Source organism: Brassica rapa, chromosome A05, assembly GCF_000309985.2.
Source record: "Brassica rapa cultivar Chiifu-401-42 chromosome A05, CAAS_Brap_v3.01, whole genome shotgun sequence".
Taxonomy (NCBI): domain Eukaryota; kingdom Viridiplantae; phylum Streptophyta; class Magnoliopsida; order Brassicales; family Brassicaceae; genus Brassica; species Brassica rapa.
This window is the reverse complement of record NC_024799.2, coordinates 5,381,578-5,399,040: the sequence shown is the minus strand read 5'-3', so window position 1 is coordinate 5,399,040 and position 17,463 is coordinate 5,381,578. Positions and strand designations below refer to the sequence as shown.

The 17,463-nt window shown below is 37.8% G+C and overlaps 5 protein-coding genes and 2 non-coding genes across 8 annotated transcripts; 4 read left to right on the top strand and 3 right to left on the bottom strand.

The window, feature by feature from the left end:
• Positions 1-22: 22 nt before the first annotated feature.
• Positions 23-96, bottom strand: TRNAT-AGU. Its single transcript has one exon. It is a non-coding gene; the product is annotated as a tRNA-Thr (tRNA).
• A 105-nt stretch (positions 97-201) lies between these two features.
• On the top strand, positions 202-2,742 carry LOC103867403 (translation initiation factor eIF-2B subunit epsilon). The gene has a single exon (XM_009145471.2). The coding sequence runs from the start codon at positions 336-338 to the stop codon at positions 2,511-2,513; it is 2,178 nt and encodes a 725-aa protein (XP_009143719.1). The 5' UTR covers positions 202-335; the 3' UTR covers positions 2,514-2,742.
• A 239-nt stretch (positions 2,743-2,981) lies between these two features.
• Positions 2,982-4,465, top strand: LOC103867402 (phosphatidylinositol N-acetylglucosaminyltransferase subunit C). Its single transcript, XM_009145470.3, has one exon. It carries the CDS (start codon positions 3,428-3,430, stop codon positions 4,370-4,372), a length of 945 nt encoding a protein of 314 aa, XP_009143718.2. The 5' UTR covers positions 2,982-3,427; the 3' UTR covers positions 4,373-4,465.
• Positions 4,126-6,830, bottom strand: LOC103867400 (RING-H2 finger protein ATL38). Its single transcript, XM_009145469.3, has one exon. It carries the CDS (start codon positions 6,283-6,285, stop codon positions 5,344-5,346), a length of 942 nt encoding a protein of 313 aa, XP_009143717.1. The 5' UTR covers positions 6,286-6,830; the 3' UTR covers positions 4,126-5,343.
• TRNAL-CAA lies at positions 4,982-5,065 on the top strand. Its single transcript has one exon. It is a non-coding gene; the product is annotated as a tRNA-Leu (tRNA).
• A 2,235-nt stretch (positions 6,831-9,065) lies between the features above and the next one.
• Positions 9,066-10,857, bottom strand: LOC103867399 (E3 ubiquitin-protein ligase ATL9). Its single transcript, XM_009145468.3, has one exon. It carries the CDS (start codon positions 10,402-10,404, stop codon positions 9,298-9,300), a length of 1,107 nt encoding a protein of 368 aa, XP_009143716.1. The 5' UTR covers positions 10,405-10,857; the 3' UTR covers positions 9,066-9,297.
• Positions 10,858-13,511: 2,654 nt separating this feature from the next.
• On the top strand, positions 13,512-17,322 carry LOC103867398 (UDP-N-acetylglucosamine diphosphorylase 2). Of its 2 annotated transcripts, none has more exons than XM_009145467.3 (15): positions 13,512-13,778; positions 13,884-13,938; positions 14,048-14,199; positions 14,850-14,889; positions 15,061-15,153; positions 15,241-15,353; positions 15,440-15,514; positions 15,617-15,656; positions 15,752-15,834; positions 15,926-16,003; positions 16,125-16,268; positions 16,452-16,519; positions 16,606-16,720; positions 16,805-16,961; positions 17,041-17,322. In XM_009145467.3, exons 1-15 carry the CDS (start codon positions 13,584-13,586, stop codon positions 17,136-17,138), a joined length of 1,506 nt encoding a protein of 501 aa, XP_009143715.1. In that variant the 5' UTR covers positions 13,512-13,583; the 3' UTR covers positions 17,139-17,322. The 2 variants fall into 2 exon arrangements, with proteins under 2 accessions (XP_009143715.1, XP_009143714.1); XM_009145466.3 differs by having other exon boundaries at positions 15,238-15,353.
• The last annotated feature ends 141 nt before the right edge of the window (positions 17,323-17,463 follow it).

Below are 17,463 nucleotides of genomic sequence, written 5' to 3'. Positions count from 1 at the left end.
TACAATCCAAAAATTAAATAAATGCTTTCATTGAGAGTTGAACTCAAGACCTCCCGCTTACTAAACGGGTGCTCTAACCAACTGAGCTATGAAAGCATTTAGTTGTAGAATCATTAGACCATATAATGTTTATTACTATTCCTTTAAGTACTTTAACCGTGAAAATATAAATTTGCAAACAGGACCTTGACATTTCTCAAAAAGAGCACATTTAACCCTCATTTCTCAAATTCGAGCTTCAGTTTTTATCACTAGACTCGTAAGGGTTTTAGGTTTCCATCGTGAGAATCTCCAATCGAATCGAACAGTGAGAGAGACAATATCGGAATCAAGAGATGGGTGCTCAGAAGAAAGGCGGCGCTAGGGTTTCCGACGACTCCGAGGAGCAGAGCCGTCAACGTCTCCAAGCCATCCTCCTCGCCGACAGCTTCACCACCAAGTTCCGTCCCGTAACCCTAGAACGCCCCAAGGTACTCTTACCACTCGTAAACGTCCCGATGATCGATTACACCTTGGCCTGGCTCGAATCCGCCGGAATCGAAGAGGTCTTCGTCTTCTGCTGCGCTCACTCCACGCAAATCATCGATTACCTCGAAACCTCCGAGTGGCGCACGCACCCGAACCTGGTCGTGAGGACGATCGAATCTCACAAATCGATCAGCGCCGGAGACGCCTTGCGTTACATCTACGAGCAGCAGACGGAGACGTCTCAGATCCAAGGCGACTTCGTCCTCGTCAGCGGAGACACCGTGAGCAACATGCCGTTAGCTGATTTGATTCAAGAACATAGGGAGAGGAAGAAGAAGGACGAGAAAGCTATCATGACGATGGTTATCAAGAAATCGAAACCTTCCTTGATCACGCATCAGTCGAGGCTAGGGACTGATCAGCTCTTCATCGCTGTAGATCCGTTAACGAAGCAGCTTCTTCATTACGAAGAGGATAAGGTTGAACACGCGAGAGGGAGTGTTTGCTTGGATAAGTCGTTGATGGAGAGTAATCCATCTGTGTTGTTGTATAATGATATGCAGGATTGTTACATTGATATATGTTCACCTGAGGTGCTTAGTCTCTTTGAGGATAACTTTGATTATCAGCATTTGCGGCGTCATTTTGTGAAAGGTGTGCTTGTTGATGATATCATGGGGTATAAGATCTTCACTCATGAGATTGGGTCGAGTTATGCTGCGAGGGTTGATAATTTTCGAAGCTATGATACTGTTAGTAAGGATATAATCCAGAGGTGGACGTATCCTTATGTGCCGGATATCAATTTCGGTGGGAACCGTCCTGTTAAGCTTGGGAGAGAAGGGATATACAGGGCTTGTGATGTGGTTCAGTCGCGTTCTGCTGATGTTGGGGCTTCTACTGTTGTTGGTTATGGGACAAAGATTGGGAATGGGGATAGGATCTTGAACTCGGTTATTGGGAGTGGATGTATTATTGGATCTAATGTGGTGATTGAAGGGTCTTACATATGGAACAATGTCACGATTGAAGATGGGTGTGAGATAAGGAACGCTATTGTCTGTGATGGGGTGAGAATCAGAGCTGGGGCTGTTTTGGAACCTGGTGTTGTTCTGTCTTTCAAGGTTGTGGTTGGGAGGGACTTTGTTGTACCTGCGTATTCTAAGGTTTCGTTGCTTCAACAGCCGATGAAGGAAGACAGCGATGAGGAGCTGGAATATGCTGACAGTAGCAGTGGGGCTGCAGATCGTTTGTCTGGTCTAAGTTTGGAAATGGAGTCCAAAGGATCTGAGCTTGGTCCTGATGGAGCAGGTTACATATGGGAAGTATGTGAAGGGGCTCATGATGAGGAGTGGAAGCATTCTGTTGCACCAATCCCCGAGGATAAACTTGCTGAGATCACTCAGGCCATGGATGATTATGATGACATGGAGGACGAAAGTGTTGTCCCGACTTCTGGAGAGTTGAAATCAGATGCTGATAGTATTAACACTGATGTGAACGATCCTGGTGATGACTATGGTTACTTTGAGAAAGAAGTTGAAGGTACTTTCTTAAGGGCTGTTGAGGAGGGTATCAAAGTGGAACTTGGAGTTTTGGAGATTAACTCACTCAGGTTGTCATACAACATGGAGTCTGCGGATTGTGCTGGAGCAATATTCTACTCTATGATGAAACTGGCTGTTGATACTCCACATAGCTCTGGTAGTGAGTTGTATAAAAACGCAGCGAGTATCATTGCGAAATGGAAGGGGCTTCTTGGGTTCTATGTGAAGCAAACTGATGAGCAGATAGAAGTGATAATGAAGTTTGAAGAGATGTGTCAGGAAACTGCGAAGGAGTTGGGACCTTTGTTTGCTCAGATTCTGCATGTTCTGTATGAGAAAGATGTGGTGCAGGAAGATGCGATAATGAGATGGGCAGAAGAGAAAGCAGGCGCGGACGAAGCTGACAAAGTTTATCTGCAGCAGTGTGAGACGTTCATACAGTGGCTCAAGGAAGCATCTGAGGAGGAAGATGAAGACGATGATGAAGAAGATGACTGAACTGGTAATGATTATCCATTTTGAAAGCCTCATATTTTGATTGATCACTTACGTTATGAGTTTTGAGAGATGCTCTGCTTTAATCTACAACCTTATTTTATATGTTTCTTCTGTTTAGTGAGATACTGTCTCAGCCATCGAGTTTACAGATCTGCTTGACATGTATTTTGACTAAATCTCATGTTTAGCTATCTTTTCTCGACTAAAATAATCAATGCTTATTCTTAAACTTGATCGAAGCAACATGAGTTAACCGGTAATTCTCAGTTAAAACCCAAAAAAAAAAAAAACAATTTAACACCTTTTCTGTATACTAATGTAACAGGGAAAACACCCAAAGCTTACCTGTATTTATACTCTAAGCTGTACTTAATGCTATTGACATCCAACACACCACTGAACATACCAACCCAAGTATCAGAATCCACACAAAAAGCATTTAAATCAATGAAACATCTCAACTCTTCTGAGTATCAGAGTCTAGGTACCTTTTACGGTTAGAACAGCAAGACCTTATGAAGGTAGCAGAGTCTAGGTACCTTTTACGGTTACGAGACGGAAATTCACATAACCTTTAAACAGTGTTGTCTGAAAATAAAGCCTACCTAATGGGTTTAGCTTGTAAAGGCCCGTTGTGTTTGGACCCACAAATGCATAAGAATCTGAATTAGTCTAAGCTTGACAGAACACGAAGAACAGATGTTAAAGCTTTGGACAAAACCCAATATGAAAACCGACCGAGATTTTCTTTTCTTATACAATTGCGTTAAAACCCCAATTTATTTCCAATAAGTCCCCTATACTTTCTTTTATTACAAAAAGCGCACAAATTCGCAAAATCTTCTCTTCCTCTCCATTAATTGCTTCTTCGATCTTCCATCGCCATCATCACACGCTCACTGGAGAATCCCCAAATGGACAATAACCTCGCCGGAGACTCTCCTCCTCCTCCTCCTCCTCCTCCTCCTCCTCCTCCTCCAAGACCCAAATGGCGCAAAGTAGCCTACGGAGGGATGCAGATCGGCTACGACGACAACTACACCGACGAAACCTTCCTCGAAGAAATGGTAATGAACGCCAACGTCGTCCGCCGCGACCTACTCAAAGTAATGAAAGACTCAATCTCAATCTCCCAATACCTCTGCATCGTCGCCCTCGTCGTCCTCGTCTGGTTCCACACCCTCCAATCATCCCTCGACGAAACCTCCCTCCTCCTCCTCGACCTCTCCCTCCTAGCCCTAGGCTTCTTGGTCCTCCTCCTAACCGAAGAGAAAATGCTCTCCTTGCGCCTCCTCCTGCGTTACGTAACCAACATCACGTTCTTCACGACAGGACTCTACGTGTTAGCTCCCGTCTACCAGACGCTGACGAGATCGATCAGCTCCGATTCGATCTGGGCCGTGACTGTGTCCCTCCTCTTGCTCCATCTCTTCTTGCACGATTACTCCGGGTCCACGATCAGAGCCCCCGGGGCGTTGAAGAGTCCGAGTTTGACGAGCTGTATATCGGTTAACGCTTCGGTTGTTGCGTCGGTGTTTGTCGCTTCGAGGCTTCCTTCGAGGGGACATGTGTTCGCTGTGATGCTCTTCTCGCTTCAAGTGTTTCTGTTTGCTCCTCTTGTGGCTTACTGCATCAAGAAGTTTTCGTTTGGGTTGCATTTGGGGTTCTCGTTTGCGTTGATGGGTTTGACGATGTACTCTGTTTATGCGCTGCATAGGTTGTTCTTTGTTTTGTTTCTGGTGCTTGTGGTTGTTGTTAATGTTGTGTGTCCTTATTGGTTGATAAGGATGCAGGAGTATAAGTTTGAGATTAATGGTCCTTGGGATGAGGCTAAGCTTTGTTTCGACATTACTGATTGATAAAAAAAAATTTGTAGCTAAACATTGTTTTGATATTATTCTTTTTAGTTTGTCTGGGTGATATTTAATAGACTTGGTGCCATGGTTTGTACCTGTTAAGATTATTTAGATTGAATCTAGTCAGATTTGCAAATTGATTGAAGAACGAAGAACGAGAATAAACAACTAGACACGAAAGCTTGTTTACTCGGACTTCCTCAAATGTGAAGAAGAACTATACTCATTGGGTTTGGTAGCAATCCACTAGAACTTGAGCTTTGATCTTGACAATTGAGTTTTCTCTTTCTTTTTTTTTTTCTCTCGTCTAGCTGATATGTTAACAGTCTCATATCTCAGCTTGAAAAAACGACAAGGAGGATATGGCTTCATATCTCAGCCATTTACATATACTATCTCAGGTGTAACACATGTCCCTAGTTACATACTTACCACAAGTCTAAACCCTCTCTTTCACTCAGTATATTCCTCACACCAAAGATAGATCATAGTATATATGGACACTATTCTACAGTTCCCATACTGATAGATTGATTAGTTTTCATGTAGAATTGTATGCGCTTGACATAGGTTACAATTATGTAAAACATATCACCACATCCTCTCAAAAATGTCAGGATGGCCGAGTGGTCTAAGGCGCCAGACTCAAGTTCTGGTCTTCGAAAGAGGGCGTGGGTTCAAATCCCACTTCTGACATTCATATTTCCATTTTTTTTTCCCTTTTCTCTAAAATTGTCATGTTCAAATACAAACGATCGCAAACAAAATGTTGCAACAACTTAAAGGCTAGCATTCTTACACTAGATCATCTGGTCGGAGTTCTTATATGGCCGAGTGGTCTAAGACGGTGTGGTTCAAATTCCACTTCTGACAATTACCATTCCATTTTATTTTTTCTCTAAAATTATCATCTTCAAATACAAATGAACGCAAACAATATGTTGCAACAAAAACACACTTAAAAGCTAGCATTCTTACACTAGATCATCTGGTCGGAATTCTCTAGATGTCTGCTCACTATTCGGCGGAGCCACCACATCTCCTGCCAACCATACGCGAAGATGATCAGTGAAGGAGAGAGTCATCGAATGTATCCGCCGATGGTTCTTATAGTTACACCATTGTTCTGAGAAGACACTCCTCGCGCTTCTGCTTCCGACACTTCTGCTTCTGTACAAACCCTGCGAGCTTCTCACCAGCGTCTTCTTTATCAGTCTCGTCCGTACACCATCTGGTAACCGGAGTGTAAACCGGTCCAAATTCTCCACCGGTTCAGCCACACGGTGTCCGGTCGAATGAGATCTCGATAATGACATATCAGCGACTCGCAAATGGGGTAATCTCATCGACCTAGACCGAGGCGGTCTGCTCCTATTAGTCCACGTCATACTTTCAGACAAACGCGCTTCTGTAGTATCGACAACTCCTAGTTCAGGATCCGGGTCGCTTCCCTGACCCTGTTGGAAGACAAGATCCACACGGCAGAGCGGACACGTGGAGTGATCAGAGAGCCAGACACTTACGCAATCAGCATGATACACATGACAACAATTAGGCATCAAACTCAGCCTATCATTGTCTTGGAACTCACAAAGACACACCACACACTCGACCCCGCCTTTACCAATCCTCTGCTCCTTCACCTCAGAGTATAGAAACGTCTGAAACGATTCCACGATCGCTGCGTCGATCCCACGCCTCGTCGTACCCCTCCTCGCGGTCTGGAGTTCATGTTGGGGGTGTGTAGACAGGTTTACGGATTGCTCGTCCGCGTAAAACCTGCGACCGGCCCAGCGATAGCAAACCGAAGCCAAACCCACGATGAAGATGGAGAAGGCTAGAGCCGTTGCCACCATGATGGCTAGGTCGCTTTCATTTTTCACGAATCCTGGCTGTGGCATATCGTCCGCTGGCATATCTACTGCTTCGAGATAGTTTAACAATTCATTTTTTTTTCTTCTTTTTCTAGCTTTATAGATAAACAAAATTACGAGGACGTAATCTGAACTCTCAAAACTTGTGGCTACTCGATTTTTATATCAAACATTGCATATAATGAATAAGTTAATATGCAAAAGAAAATTAGTTTGGCATAAACCAAATTGTAAAAGAATACAAAATCTTCTTAAATTGATGTATAATGATGACTAATGAGATATTTATTACCTACTGTGTTGTAAGAGAATACAAAATCTTCTTAAAGTTTATATAGTATGTGTTTGACCAATTTGTTGGTTTCTGTATAAATCTTCGAGTAATTCCTCAGACCATTGAAAATCTTAGGAAATGCCAACTGTCAATTAAGATTCAAGGAAAGAAACTGACTTTTCTTAAACATGAAATTTGCTGGGGGTAAATTTAATTTAATTAGGTATCAACCACTCCTCTAGTGTCACGTGACACTTTTTACATACGGTAATGATTGATATTGATAACATGCGTAACGTATTCGTAATATTACAAAATATACATATTATAAAAAATATTAATAATTAACTTTATTTGTAATTTATATGTATAATTTATTTTAAATAATATTATGTTATTTTAATTATATTTGTAATTTAAATATATAATATCAAGTCAATTTGGTTATCACTTGGGTATATTGAATCGTATTTACTTCTCTAAATTTAAATATGATATTTTTGTGCTGAAATATATTAAAATTTTGATAATTTCGGTTTTTTTTTTGCATTTAAACTTTTGATATTAGTATAAAATTTTGGATTTATAAGTTTATTCATTTTGTGGGTTATATTGAGCTACACATGTTTCTTTGTATACTAGCCAATATATGTTTTACTCTTTTTCCTTAATCCTCAATTATTGAATAAATATTGTATTATAATTTTGCCAAAATACATTTCAAGATTTGACATCCTCTATATATTAAAAGAAAAACATTTGTCATTAATGCGTTCATACTATATTTGCTATGTGACAGTTTCACATCAATTTCAATTTAAGTATGTTTACGTATTGGTTTCACAGTCATTTAATAATTAATGCGTTCACATACTAATTTTTTTAACTCTACCGCGGATAATTTAATGTGTTTGCACTATTTTTTTTTAAATCATGTCTTTTTAGTTCCTGTTATTTTAACCCTTGTATTAGTAACTAAAATTTTCTTCATAATAATATCATTTTGAAAGAAATAAATTATAAAATCATTAAGATTTGCATAAACTAAAATGTTGGAATGAGAATGTTTTATAAATTGAAAGTTTTGTATCTTGCCGAACTTAGCCATGGTTGAAGATTATGCACACGAAGCTTAATGTTATGAATTAAGTAAACTGAGGTAAAAAACACTACACATAAAGACGGATCTTTAGTTTAGCCAAATATTGATTTTTTTTTTACGAAGTTTTCATCTCAGACAAAGAATTAAAAACATAATCAGATTATTAAAAAATAATCAGAAATCAGAAAAGCTTTAAAAGAAAAGAAAACTCATGAATCAATTGAAAAATAGAATTAAAGTACCGAGTGAAGAGATCACATTATTTTCCATGCAACTGTAACAATTTTCACTCGATTTTTTGTGTTTTTATTATATGTACCAAAAAAAATTATAAGAAAATACACGTTGTTAGTTATAGACTACGTCAATTTTGCAACATGCTAACCAATATTGACACGACGCTATCCATTTTTATTGGTATTCTTAAAGTATGGTCCAGTAATTATGTATGGTAAATAAACCTAGAATATTTGTTTTACATTTATTTTATTTTGCTTTATATTAGTAGAGAAAGTAAGTTTGGGTAAAATACATGGATTCAAAGAACCGAACTAGATTTGAAAGTAATACTAAACACAAAATAAAACTGATTAATTACTCATATGGTTCGAAAAGTTTAATATCCAGATAACCATACACGAATCTGATCCAAACTAAAATATTTGGGATACCAAAAGTATCTAAATCACAATTATATACTTAAATATGTAAAATTATTTTAAATTTTATATCTATTAGATATTCAAAAATATGAAAATATCTAAATTATCAACATAGTCAGAAGTAAATATAAAAAATAAGAGAAAATGTTCAAAATACTGAAAATATTTATTTATTCTCCATCCAAATATTTAAATTAAACTAATTATTATGTAAATTTAAATAGTTAGTCTTACATTATTAATTTTTTTATGTTTTATATTATTTTATTTTCGGATTTTGAGGATTTAAGTACATTTGAATTTTTTTAAATACATAATTAAAGTGGGTACAAAACTCAAATCCGAATCAAACCAATGATTCGAACCAAATTCAAACCAAAATTTGTAAATATTCAAATACAATTTAAATTTGTAACTCTAAAAATTAGAAATTCGAATAGATTAACTGAATTCGAACAAATATATGAATGTCCACCCCCATAAAAGATAGACAACAAATCCCTTAATACAACATAATATAAATAATTCAATAAACTATTTCATGCATGACACGGGTTACTACCAAGTAAATGTTATAAATGGTTAACAAAAAAGTTAGGGTTAACTTTCCAAAAAAGAAATTTAGACATTCAAATTGGTATCAGGTCACAATGTGATCATCATATAGGCTATAGCTAGAAAATAGAAGCTCTTGCCATAGAATCGTAGTGACTTTGGCTTGGTTCTGGTTTCAATTATCTGAACTTCAAAATGTTTGTAATGAAACGAACTGAATATCTCATCATATTTCTTGAAATGCTTTTTTCATTTTGTATTGGTGAACTAAGCTTTAAGAAAGCTCTCGCTCATTGTATAATACATACACTTCAAATATTAACAATCTCACACACATACAATGTTTTTGTTTCAGAAACCTGATGATTATCAAACGAAACTTTTTCAACAAAAGAATATTTGTCATGTTTGTTGGTTATGGTAAAAAGCAATCAAAAGGCAGAAACATTCAAGAATCTTATTTACACTCGCTCATCTGGTCGGAGCCGTTCAAAAGACCGTTCACCAGATTCAGTAGCCGCCGGAAAATTCTTCGGCGGAGCCACCGTATCTCCACCGAAAGTAGACCGAACAGAACCACTTCGGAAAGAGAAGGAGAAAGATAGAGAATGCAGCCGCCGGTTGTGATTATGATCCTTCCGACCGTACGAGAACACGCCGCCTGTCCCGCTCCCGACACTACCGCTTCTGTAACCGCTCCGTGAACTCCTCGCCTGAGGTAACGTCACGTTTCTTATCGTCCCCGTCTTCATCAGCTGCCTATGTACATCATCCGGCAACCTCAGCGTAAACCGGTCGAGATCTCCAACCGGTTGAACCAGCGAATGTCCGGTCGAGTGAGACCTCGGGAACAAAAGACCGGTTATACTCCAGCTGGCTAAACCCGTTGACTTTGACCGAGGCGTTATGTTGTTACTATTGGTCCACGTCACGCCGTCCAGCAGATGCCTGTCGGAAGCTTCCAAGACCCCTCTCTCAGGATCCGAACCCGACGAAACCGTACCCGGATCCGAACTCAAGTCGCTACCACCGTCACCCTGTTTCTGGACAAGATCAGCTCTACAGAGAGGACACGTGGAACGTTCCGAGAGCCATACGTCGACGCAATCAGCGTGGAACACGTGGCAACAAGGAGGCATCAAACGTAGCGTTTCCTCATCCTCAAACTCGCAGAGACAAACCGCACACTCGACACCGCCTTTTCCGATCCTTACCGACTTCACCTCCGAGTAGATAAACGTCGGAAACGACTCTATAACCGCCGGTGCGAGTCCACGCGCCGCCGACCTCCTGATCCTGACAACGCCCACTGCAGCATCTGCGTCGGTGAGTCCAAAAACCGAAGGCCTCGAGTACACGGAGCTTCGGCGGCAGAAGATTGAGCCGAAGACCATGCTGAAGATAACGAAGAACAAGACCGTTATCACTATAACAACCGGGTCGCTGGCTCTCGTTTGGGGAACAGGCGGTGTGGGCTGACCTGATCCATATGGTACTGACTGGAGCAAGAGCAAGAGGAGTAGTAATGAAGCGCTCCGTGGGATCCAACGGTTGTAAATGATCGCCATATGATTATCATCGTATGCAAGTGGAGGAGAAATGTTTTTGGTGTGAAGATTATATGGTGGAAGAGTCAATGTCTGGTTGTGAAATCCACGGAGGGGTTGTAAAGAGTGGCTACGTCACTGTGGATTATACCACTTGGGGTAAATTATTAAAAGGGAATTCTATTTGATTTGATCTGATCTGTTCACAACTTTGACTTTGAAAAAGCCTAGTGTATGTGTATCCATCCATTTTTTGTATTTTTATAGCTAGGAAAGAACATCAACTTCATTACACAATTATTACTCGTGACCGCATATTCCAAAAAGAATTAGAAAATCTTATAAAATTAAAATATAATAAGTTACTTTTTTGATTAAACAACTTTAAATACATTGATCCAGACAGGCAAGTCTTCTATCTAATATCCATTATATATTAAAGGAGAAGCATTGTAATAAATACATTCACACTATAATATACACGTGGCAGCCTCACAATGATTTGATAATAAATATGTTAACGCGTTCACACTATATTCATAAATGTGTTCACACTATATATTTTTTTATTTTTTTTAATATAAAACTTATGTGCATGGTTCAAATAAAACTTTGGATTTTTCGGTTCGAATCAAAACAAATAACGAATCAAAAGCTAATATATATATATATATATATATATTATTTTTATTGTTTACGGATAAAGTTGGGCAAAATATTTATAAGTTTTGATTCAATTCGTTATCCGTTTTGATTTGAACAAAAAAATATGGACATCGTAACTATACGAAGCAAATCAACAACTAAAATACAATTAAAAAAAACAAATCAAAAATACCAATATTTTTAGAAACGGATATCAAATTTGATCTGTTATATGCATATATATACATATATGTACAGAATTATATATATATATATGTTATATATATTATAGTTTATATAAGTTTTACAATATTTTTACGGATTAAATTTATTATATTAGGTATTAAAATTTAAAAAGTTAAATAATATTTTATTTTTGTAATAAAATGTTATTATTAAAATTTTCAATTATTTTTTAAATTTTATTTTATTTACGGATCAAATCAGATATTCTTTAAAATTCTAAATCATTTCGGATATCAGAGTCAAAGCCTTTTTAATTTTTAATTAATTTTAATTTTATCTTTCATGTATTATTTAGAACAAAAATGTTATTTAATACTAATTAACAATATATTTATATATTTATCATTTATTTTTATATACTTTTACATACATATACATGTGCACCTTGATGTGAACACTGTATAAGTATTTACCACCAGTGAAGTATCAATTTTTTTTTGGAAGTTGAAACATTTTTTTTCTTAATGTTTCTTTCACTACCGACCAAATTATAGTAAAATGATTTGTATTAATAATTTTTTTTTCTTGAACTATTATCCATTTACAAACTATGAAACCATTGGTTCAACATGACGATTATCTAAAATTTATAACATGAAAATAAATAAATAATAATAATTTTTGGATTTTACCGAAAAAACTAAAAAACAAACGTTCTAACAGAATAAACCAAAATAAATATTAATTTAAAATAATGGCTATATTTTAGGAGATTAAAAACAAAAAAATAACTTAAAACCGAACCGATATCCAGATTAAATAGATTTGTTTTTTTTATTAAAAATAACAAAACTAATAATCACATCCCGCGCAAGGCGCGGGTTATTACCTAGTCTATATTATATTCATGACATGAAAATAAGATTAAACAAATCAACCTACAATATTAAACATGTTATCTCCTATGTTTAGTTAACTAATTTTAATTTATCTATTTTCAGTGAACTGGTCTTGGATTGGATTATAACTCGATTCGAGATAATGATATTTAATTTTGGTAGAATCCACCCTCTAGAACGTGGGAATCACCAACATAGCTGCTAAGAAACGGGCTACAATTCAGTCAAAAATTTCAGGTGTCTCTAGTAATTTTGGTATATAGATTTCAGACATATGATGGTAGTAGGCCGTAGGAATTCTAATAATAATTTTCGGTTCCAACAAAAAGAAAATAGTCAATTTAGTATGAGGTACGACGTGACAACCATAACTATCTTTTATATAGTTGTTGAAACTTATAGAAAAGAAGAACAATATACCATTTCAAATCTGATCAGTCTATGTAAATCGCCATCATCATCGTTGACTTAGAATTTTTTTTATATAACTTATTTAATCTGTCAATTTTTAACTATAATTCGGGTGTTATCCGGACTATATAGAAACATTAATGAAACATAGAGGCTTTAGGAGCAATACACAAGATTCAACTAACTACTTTCAGGAGTCACTATAAGCAACGTAACCATTGCTGAGCCGAATTTTAATGAAGCCCATAATACAAGGAACAATGGACATTATCCATTGCATATCTGTTGGGTGGACTTTCAAAGACTGTCGGCAAGTTGGGTATCACATCTGTGGTGACAGCTTCATTAACCTTCCTTTCAAAACATAACCTACAATATAAGCAGGAACAAAGGTTTTGATATTTTTCTTTAAAAAAACAAATGTTTTGATGTTTAAATATACAAGCATTTGGATACCAATCTCATGAACATTTATGGTGCAGCCAATACTGCAGTTCTTCAAAGAAGGCTCGAAAAAGGCTGACATTGTGGGCACAAATGTCAGGAAGCTGAAGAATCTCATGGAATAGCTACAAGTGAACACAAATGTTGAAATAGTTGCAACTTGCAAACCGGTAGTTTAAGACAATCCCAGTTCGATAAAACAAGTGCCAAGCATCTGTTTCTTCCTTGTTTCGCAATCTGCCCAGTAATATTAAACCAGAGTGCGCTGACTTGTTGGAGCTGATATAGCTGAAATTCCCATGTGGTCTTCTCCAAATGCATGAGTAGATTGGATCATATTATTTAACCAGGAATTAAAGGTGTGGAGTGTATGTATAAAATACCATTGATATTTTTTAAAAGGATATATGCAAGTTAATTCTAAATGGCCCGGAACCTGCGGAGCCAAAAGGAGGGTTAGGCTAACAAATTGTCGGAGGACTTTGACTATGAAGGAGGGTATTATGGTCATTTACGAATACTATTAACACGTTGATTAATTTGATTCATCGTCTCTCTTCTCTTTAGTACTATAAAATCCTCTAGACTGTGATTGACGTTCGATAGACGACGACGATGGAGGAGCCAACGACGGAGACAGAGATTAAAACCGCGGACGTGACGACGACGACGCTGCCACCTCCTCCTCGGACGGTGTCACCTCACCAGGAGCTAGTGGAGAGGCTCAAGGACTACGGACAGGAAGATGTCTTCGCTCTCTGGGAGGAGCTCTCACCGGAAGAGCGTCATCTCCTCGTCACTGAAATTGAGGTGATTTGCATTCTCTATTCATCGAATTAACTGAAGATTGGTAGTGAGTGTTGATCGAATTTTTGATTAGATTATTTTAAGCGTGATCCGTTATTGTTCTTGCAGAATTTGGATCTTCCGAGAATAGATCGGATCATCAGATGCTCATTTAACTCCCAAGGTTTTACTTATTAACTTTTGTTTTATCTTCCTGGAATCAAATTGTTTAAGCCTCTTTCACACGCATTATATGAAGATTTGAATTTGAGCTCTGTTTTTGACCTCGTTAGGGTTGCCAGCGGCGGCAATCGAGGCGCCGCCGGAGAGTTGTGTGTCGACGGTGGAGGAAAGAAGCAAGGAAGAGAAAGAAAAATGGTGGAAGATGGGGTTGAAGGCTATCTATGAAGGCAAATTGGGTGTGGTGCTTTTATCTGGTGGACAGGTTACTTTAATTATTACTTGCATCTTATTATTTTCTTGAGTCTTGTGTTGCTTTAGAAATAAAACATTGATCTGATTTTTCTTGGATTAGTTTTCTAAGTAAGTACTAATCACTAATTGGTTGAGTAGATTTTAATGATATTCGGATTATGGTTGGAATGGGTCGTCATTTTGGCTGAAATGATGTTGGAATGATGCTTGCTACCTACTCAATAATTGCTTAAGCTGGGGTCTGACATGTTTTCTTTTGATAATTGTGGGTTGAGGCCATAAAGGCTTTATTTGAAAGTAATCATGAGTGCTTTAAAAAAAAAACTTACCCGTCGGTGCCTTCTTCTAGATATCTAAGCACCTAATAATGAAAAAGAATGGTTATCACGTGACCTGAAAGATACTTTATAGGATACTGTAATCTTCTTTTCCCATTTGCTTTAACATTTAATGTACCTTGGGAATATACTTCTGTGGATATCCGTATGGGAGTGTCTGTCATCCATCACCTGAATTGCGAGTTGACCAGTTGAACGAGATGTAGGGGGTAAAAGCTACGTTTGAGTAGATATTAGTTGCTTGTTTTGAATGTAGTGTTTGTCAGTACGTCCATGTGAATAAAGTTCTCATGAAATGATCTGGTTATAAAAAAAATGGCAGGGAACAAGACTTGGAAGTTCAGATCCCAAAGGGTGTTATAGTGAGTAGTTCTCCTTCCAGCTCTGAATTTTGCTGTCCATCTTCTATACACAGTTGAAAATTGGCTTTGCAAGTTCAGCTTCTCATGTTTAGAGCAATATTCTATAACATGACTTGTTTTACTGTTTCCGGTATCTATTATTACCTCACCATAGTAGTTTTATCACCTTAGATATCGGACTGCCATCTGGGAAGTCACTTTTCCAGATTCAAGCTGAGAGGATCTTATGTGTCCAAAGGCTTGCTGCTCAGGCAATGAGTGAGGGTAAAGTTCACAACTCCACCGTTCCATGTATCTGCACAGTAAACCATTTTTGATACCTTGTTTCACATGACATTTTGAATGCAGCAGGTCCAACTCGCCCAGTTGCAATACAGTGGTATATAATGACCAGTCCATTTACTCACGAACCAACACAAAAATTCTTCGAGACTCACAAGTACTTTGGCCTTGAGCCAGATCAAGTAAGAGGGTTCTTAGTCGTAGTTTTCGTTCATGTCTACGGTTTCCTCTTTTGTGCGGACACCAATATCGATCTCACTCTCTGTAGGTCACATTTTTCCAACAAGGAACTCTACCTTGCATTACTAAGGATGGAAAGTTTATCATGGAGACACCTTTCAGTGTATGTGTAAACAAGCTACTTACACGCCGGCTATTGATGTTATAGCAGTTACTTTATACCCTTAAGACACTGACCTTATGAATTTCAATTCTTTGTGACTAGCTAGCCAAGGCTCCAGATGGGAACGGGGGAGTTTATGCAGGTAAGTATCCTCTTAGTCCTCCTGCTCTAGTTATCGGAAATAGTATTTTCAACATTTTCTGATTCTGATCAGAAACATTATATATGTTTGTCCAGCTCTAAAATATTCAGGGTTATTAGAAGATATGGCTTCCAGGGGGATAAAGTATGTGGATTGCTATGGTGTTGACAATGTTCTGGTAGCTCTTTCAATGCTTTCAAGTCTTTATTCGAGTACTTCGTCAATTCTTCTAGGCTATTGGAACAATAAACGGCAATCTTGGGAAACAGGTTCGAGTAGCTGACCCTACTTTTCTAGGATACTTCATCGACAAAGGTGCAGCTTCTGCTGCAAAAGTAGTCCGTAAGGTATTCATATACCTTTCTAATGTTCAATATCCTACATTAAATTTTCACCTTCTTGCATCTAGCTTATCGGAAGACAAATCAAAGTCAAGTCTTAATCGAGAAGTTTGTTGTATGAGAACAGGCATATCCACAAGAAAAGGTAGGAGTATTTGTAAGGAGGGGAAAAGGCGGGCCTCTGACCGTGGTTGAATACACAGAGCTTGATGAGTCCATGGCTTCTGAAACTAATCAACAAACAGGACGTCTTAAATTTTGCTGGAGTAACGTAAACTCCTCTCTCTTATACATGCTTTTGAAGTTCTTATAAGTTAATTTTAAGACATAATTGCTAGTGATTGCTCCATTTTATGCAACTTATGCATTGGTTATGTTAAAAATCTGCAAGGAAGGACAGTGAGTGTTGTTATGCAAGTGGCATGTGTTTAATCCTAATGTAAGTATGTTTCAGGTGTGCTTACACATGTTCACTCTGGATTTCCTTAACCAAGTTGCAAACGGGCTGGAAAAAGACAGCATGTGAGAGATGCTTTCACTCTAATTCAGTCCTGCTATATGAAAACATTTGACATATTCATAATATCTGATATCAAAAACTCTTGCAGTTACCATGTGGCAGAGAAGAAGATACCGTCTATAAATGGTTCTATAGAGGGAGTGAAACTAGAACAGTTCATATTTGATTGCTTTCCCTATGCGCCTTCAACTGCACTCTTCGAGGTATTGTGTTCTGTTATTCTTAATGAAAACCATCAAAACCGATATATACGTTCAATTGTAAAAGATTAATTCTCGTCTTTATAGGTCTTGAGGGAGGAAGAATTTGCGCCTGTAAAGAATGCAAACGGGTCGAGCTTCGACACGCCAGAAAGCGCGAAACTGCTGGTTCTACGGCTGCACACACGTTGGGTCATTGCAGCTGGTGGATTTCTAACACACTCCGTACCTTTATATGCGACGGGTAAAAGATCTATCATCTATCCAACGCTTATTTTTCATCACTATAAAGCAACTGGTATTAATGATCATGGCTTAAATAGGTGTGGAAGTGTCACCACTGTGCTCGTACGCTGGAGAAAACCTGGAAGCGATTTGCCGCGGAAGAACGTTTCACGCACCATGTGAGATCTCCCTCTAATCTTCCTTCTCTTCCTTTAAATTTGGCCATCTTTTTTACTTTTTGTTTGTTTGTTTCTCTTTTTTTTCTTTTTCTTGTTGAGTTTGGTCCATGTATGAACTGTTGTAACTGGCCAGGAGATAGTAGTTCCTGCCGAATGTGTTATACTCCTATTTTATTATACACTAGCATTGGTTAGCCTTTTTGACTGAGACTCAATACATTCAATTTAGGATTAGTGTGTTCACTCGGTCAGTTTTAACCGGTCGATAGCTCGAGTTTTCTTACTAACTAGTTTCGTGTTACCAGACATCTTGAAGTTGAACGTCTTTAAAAATTTGTGTCG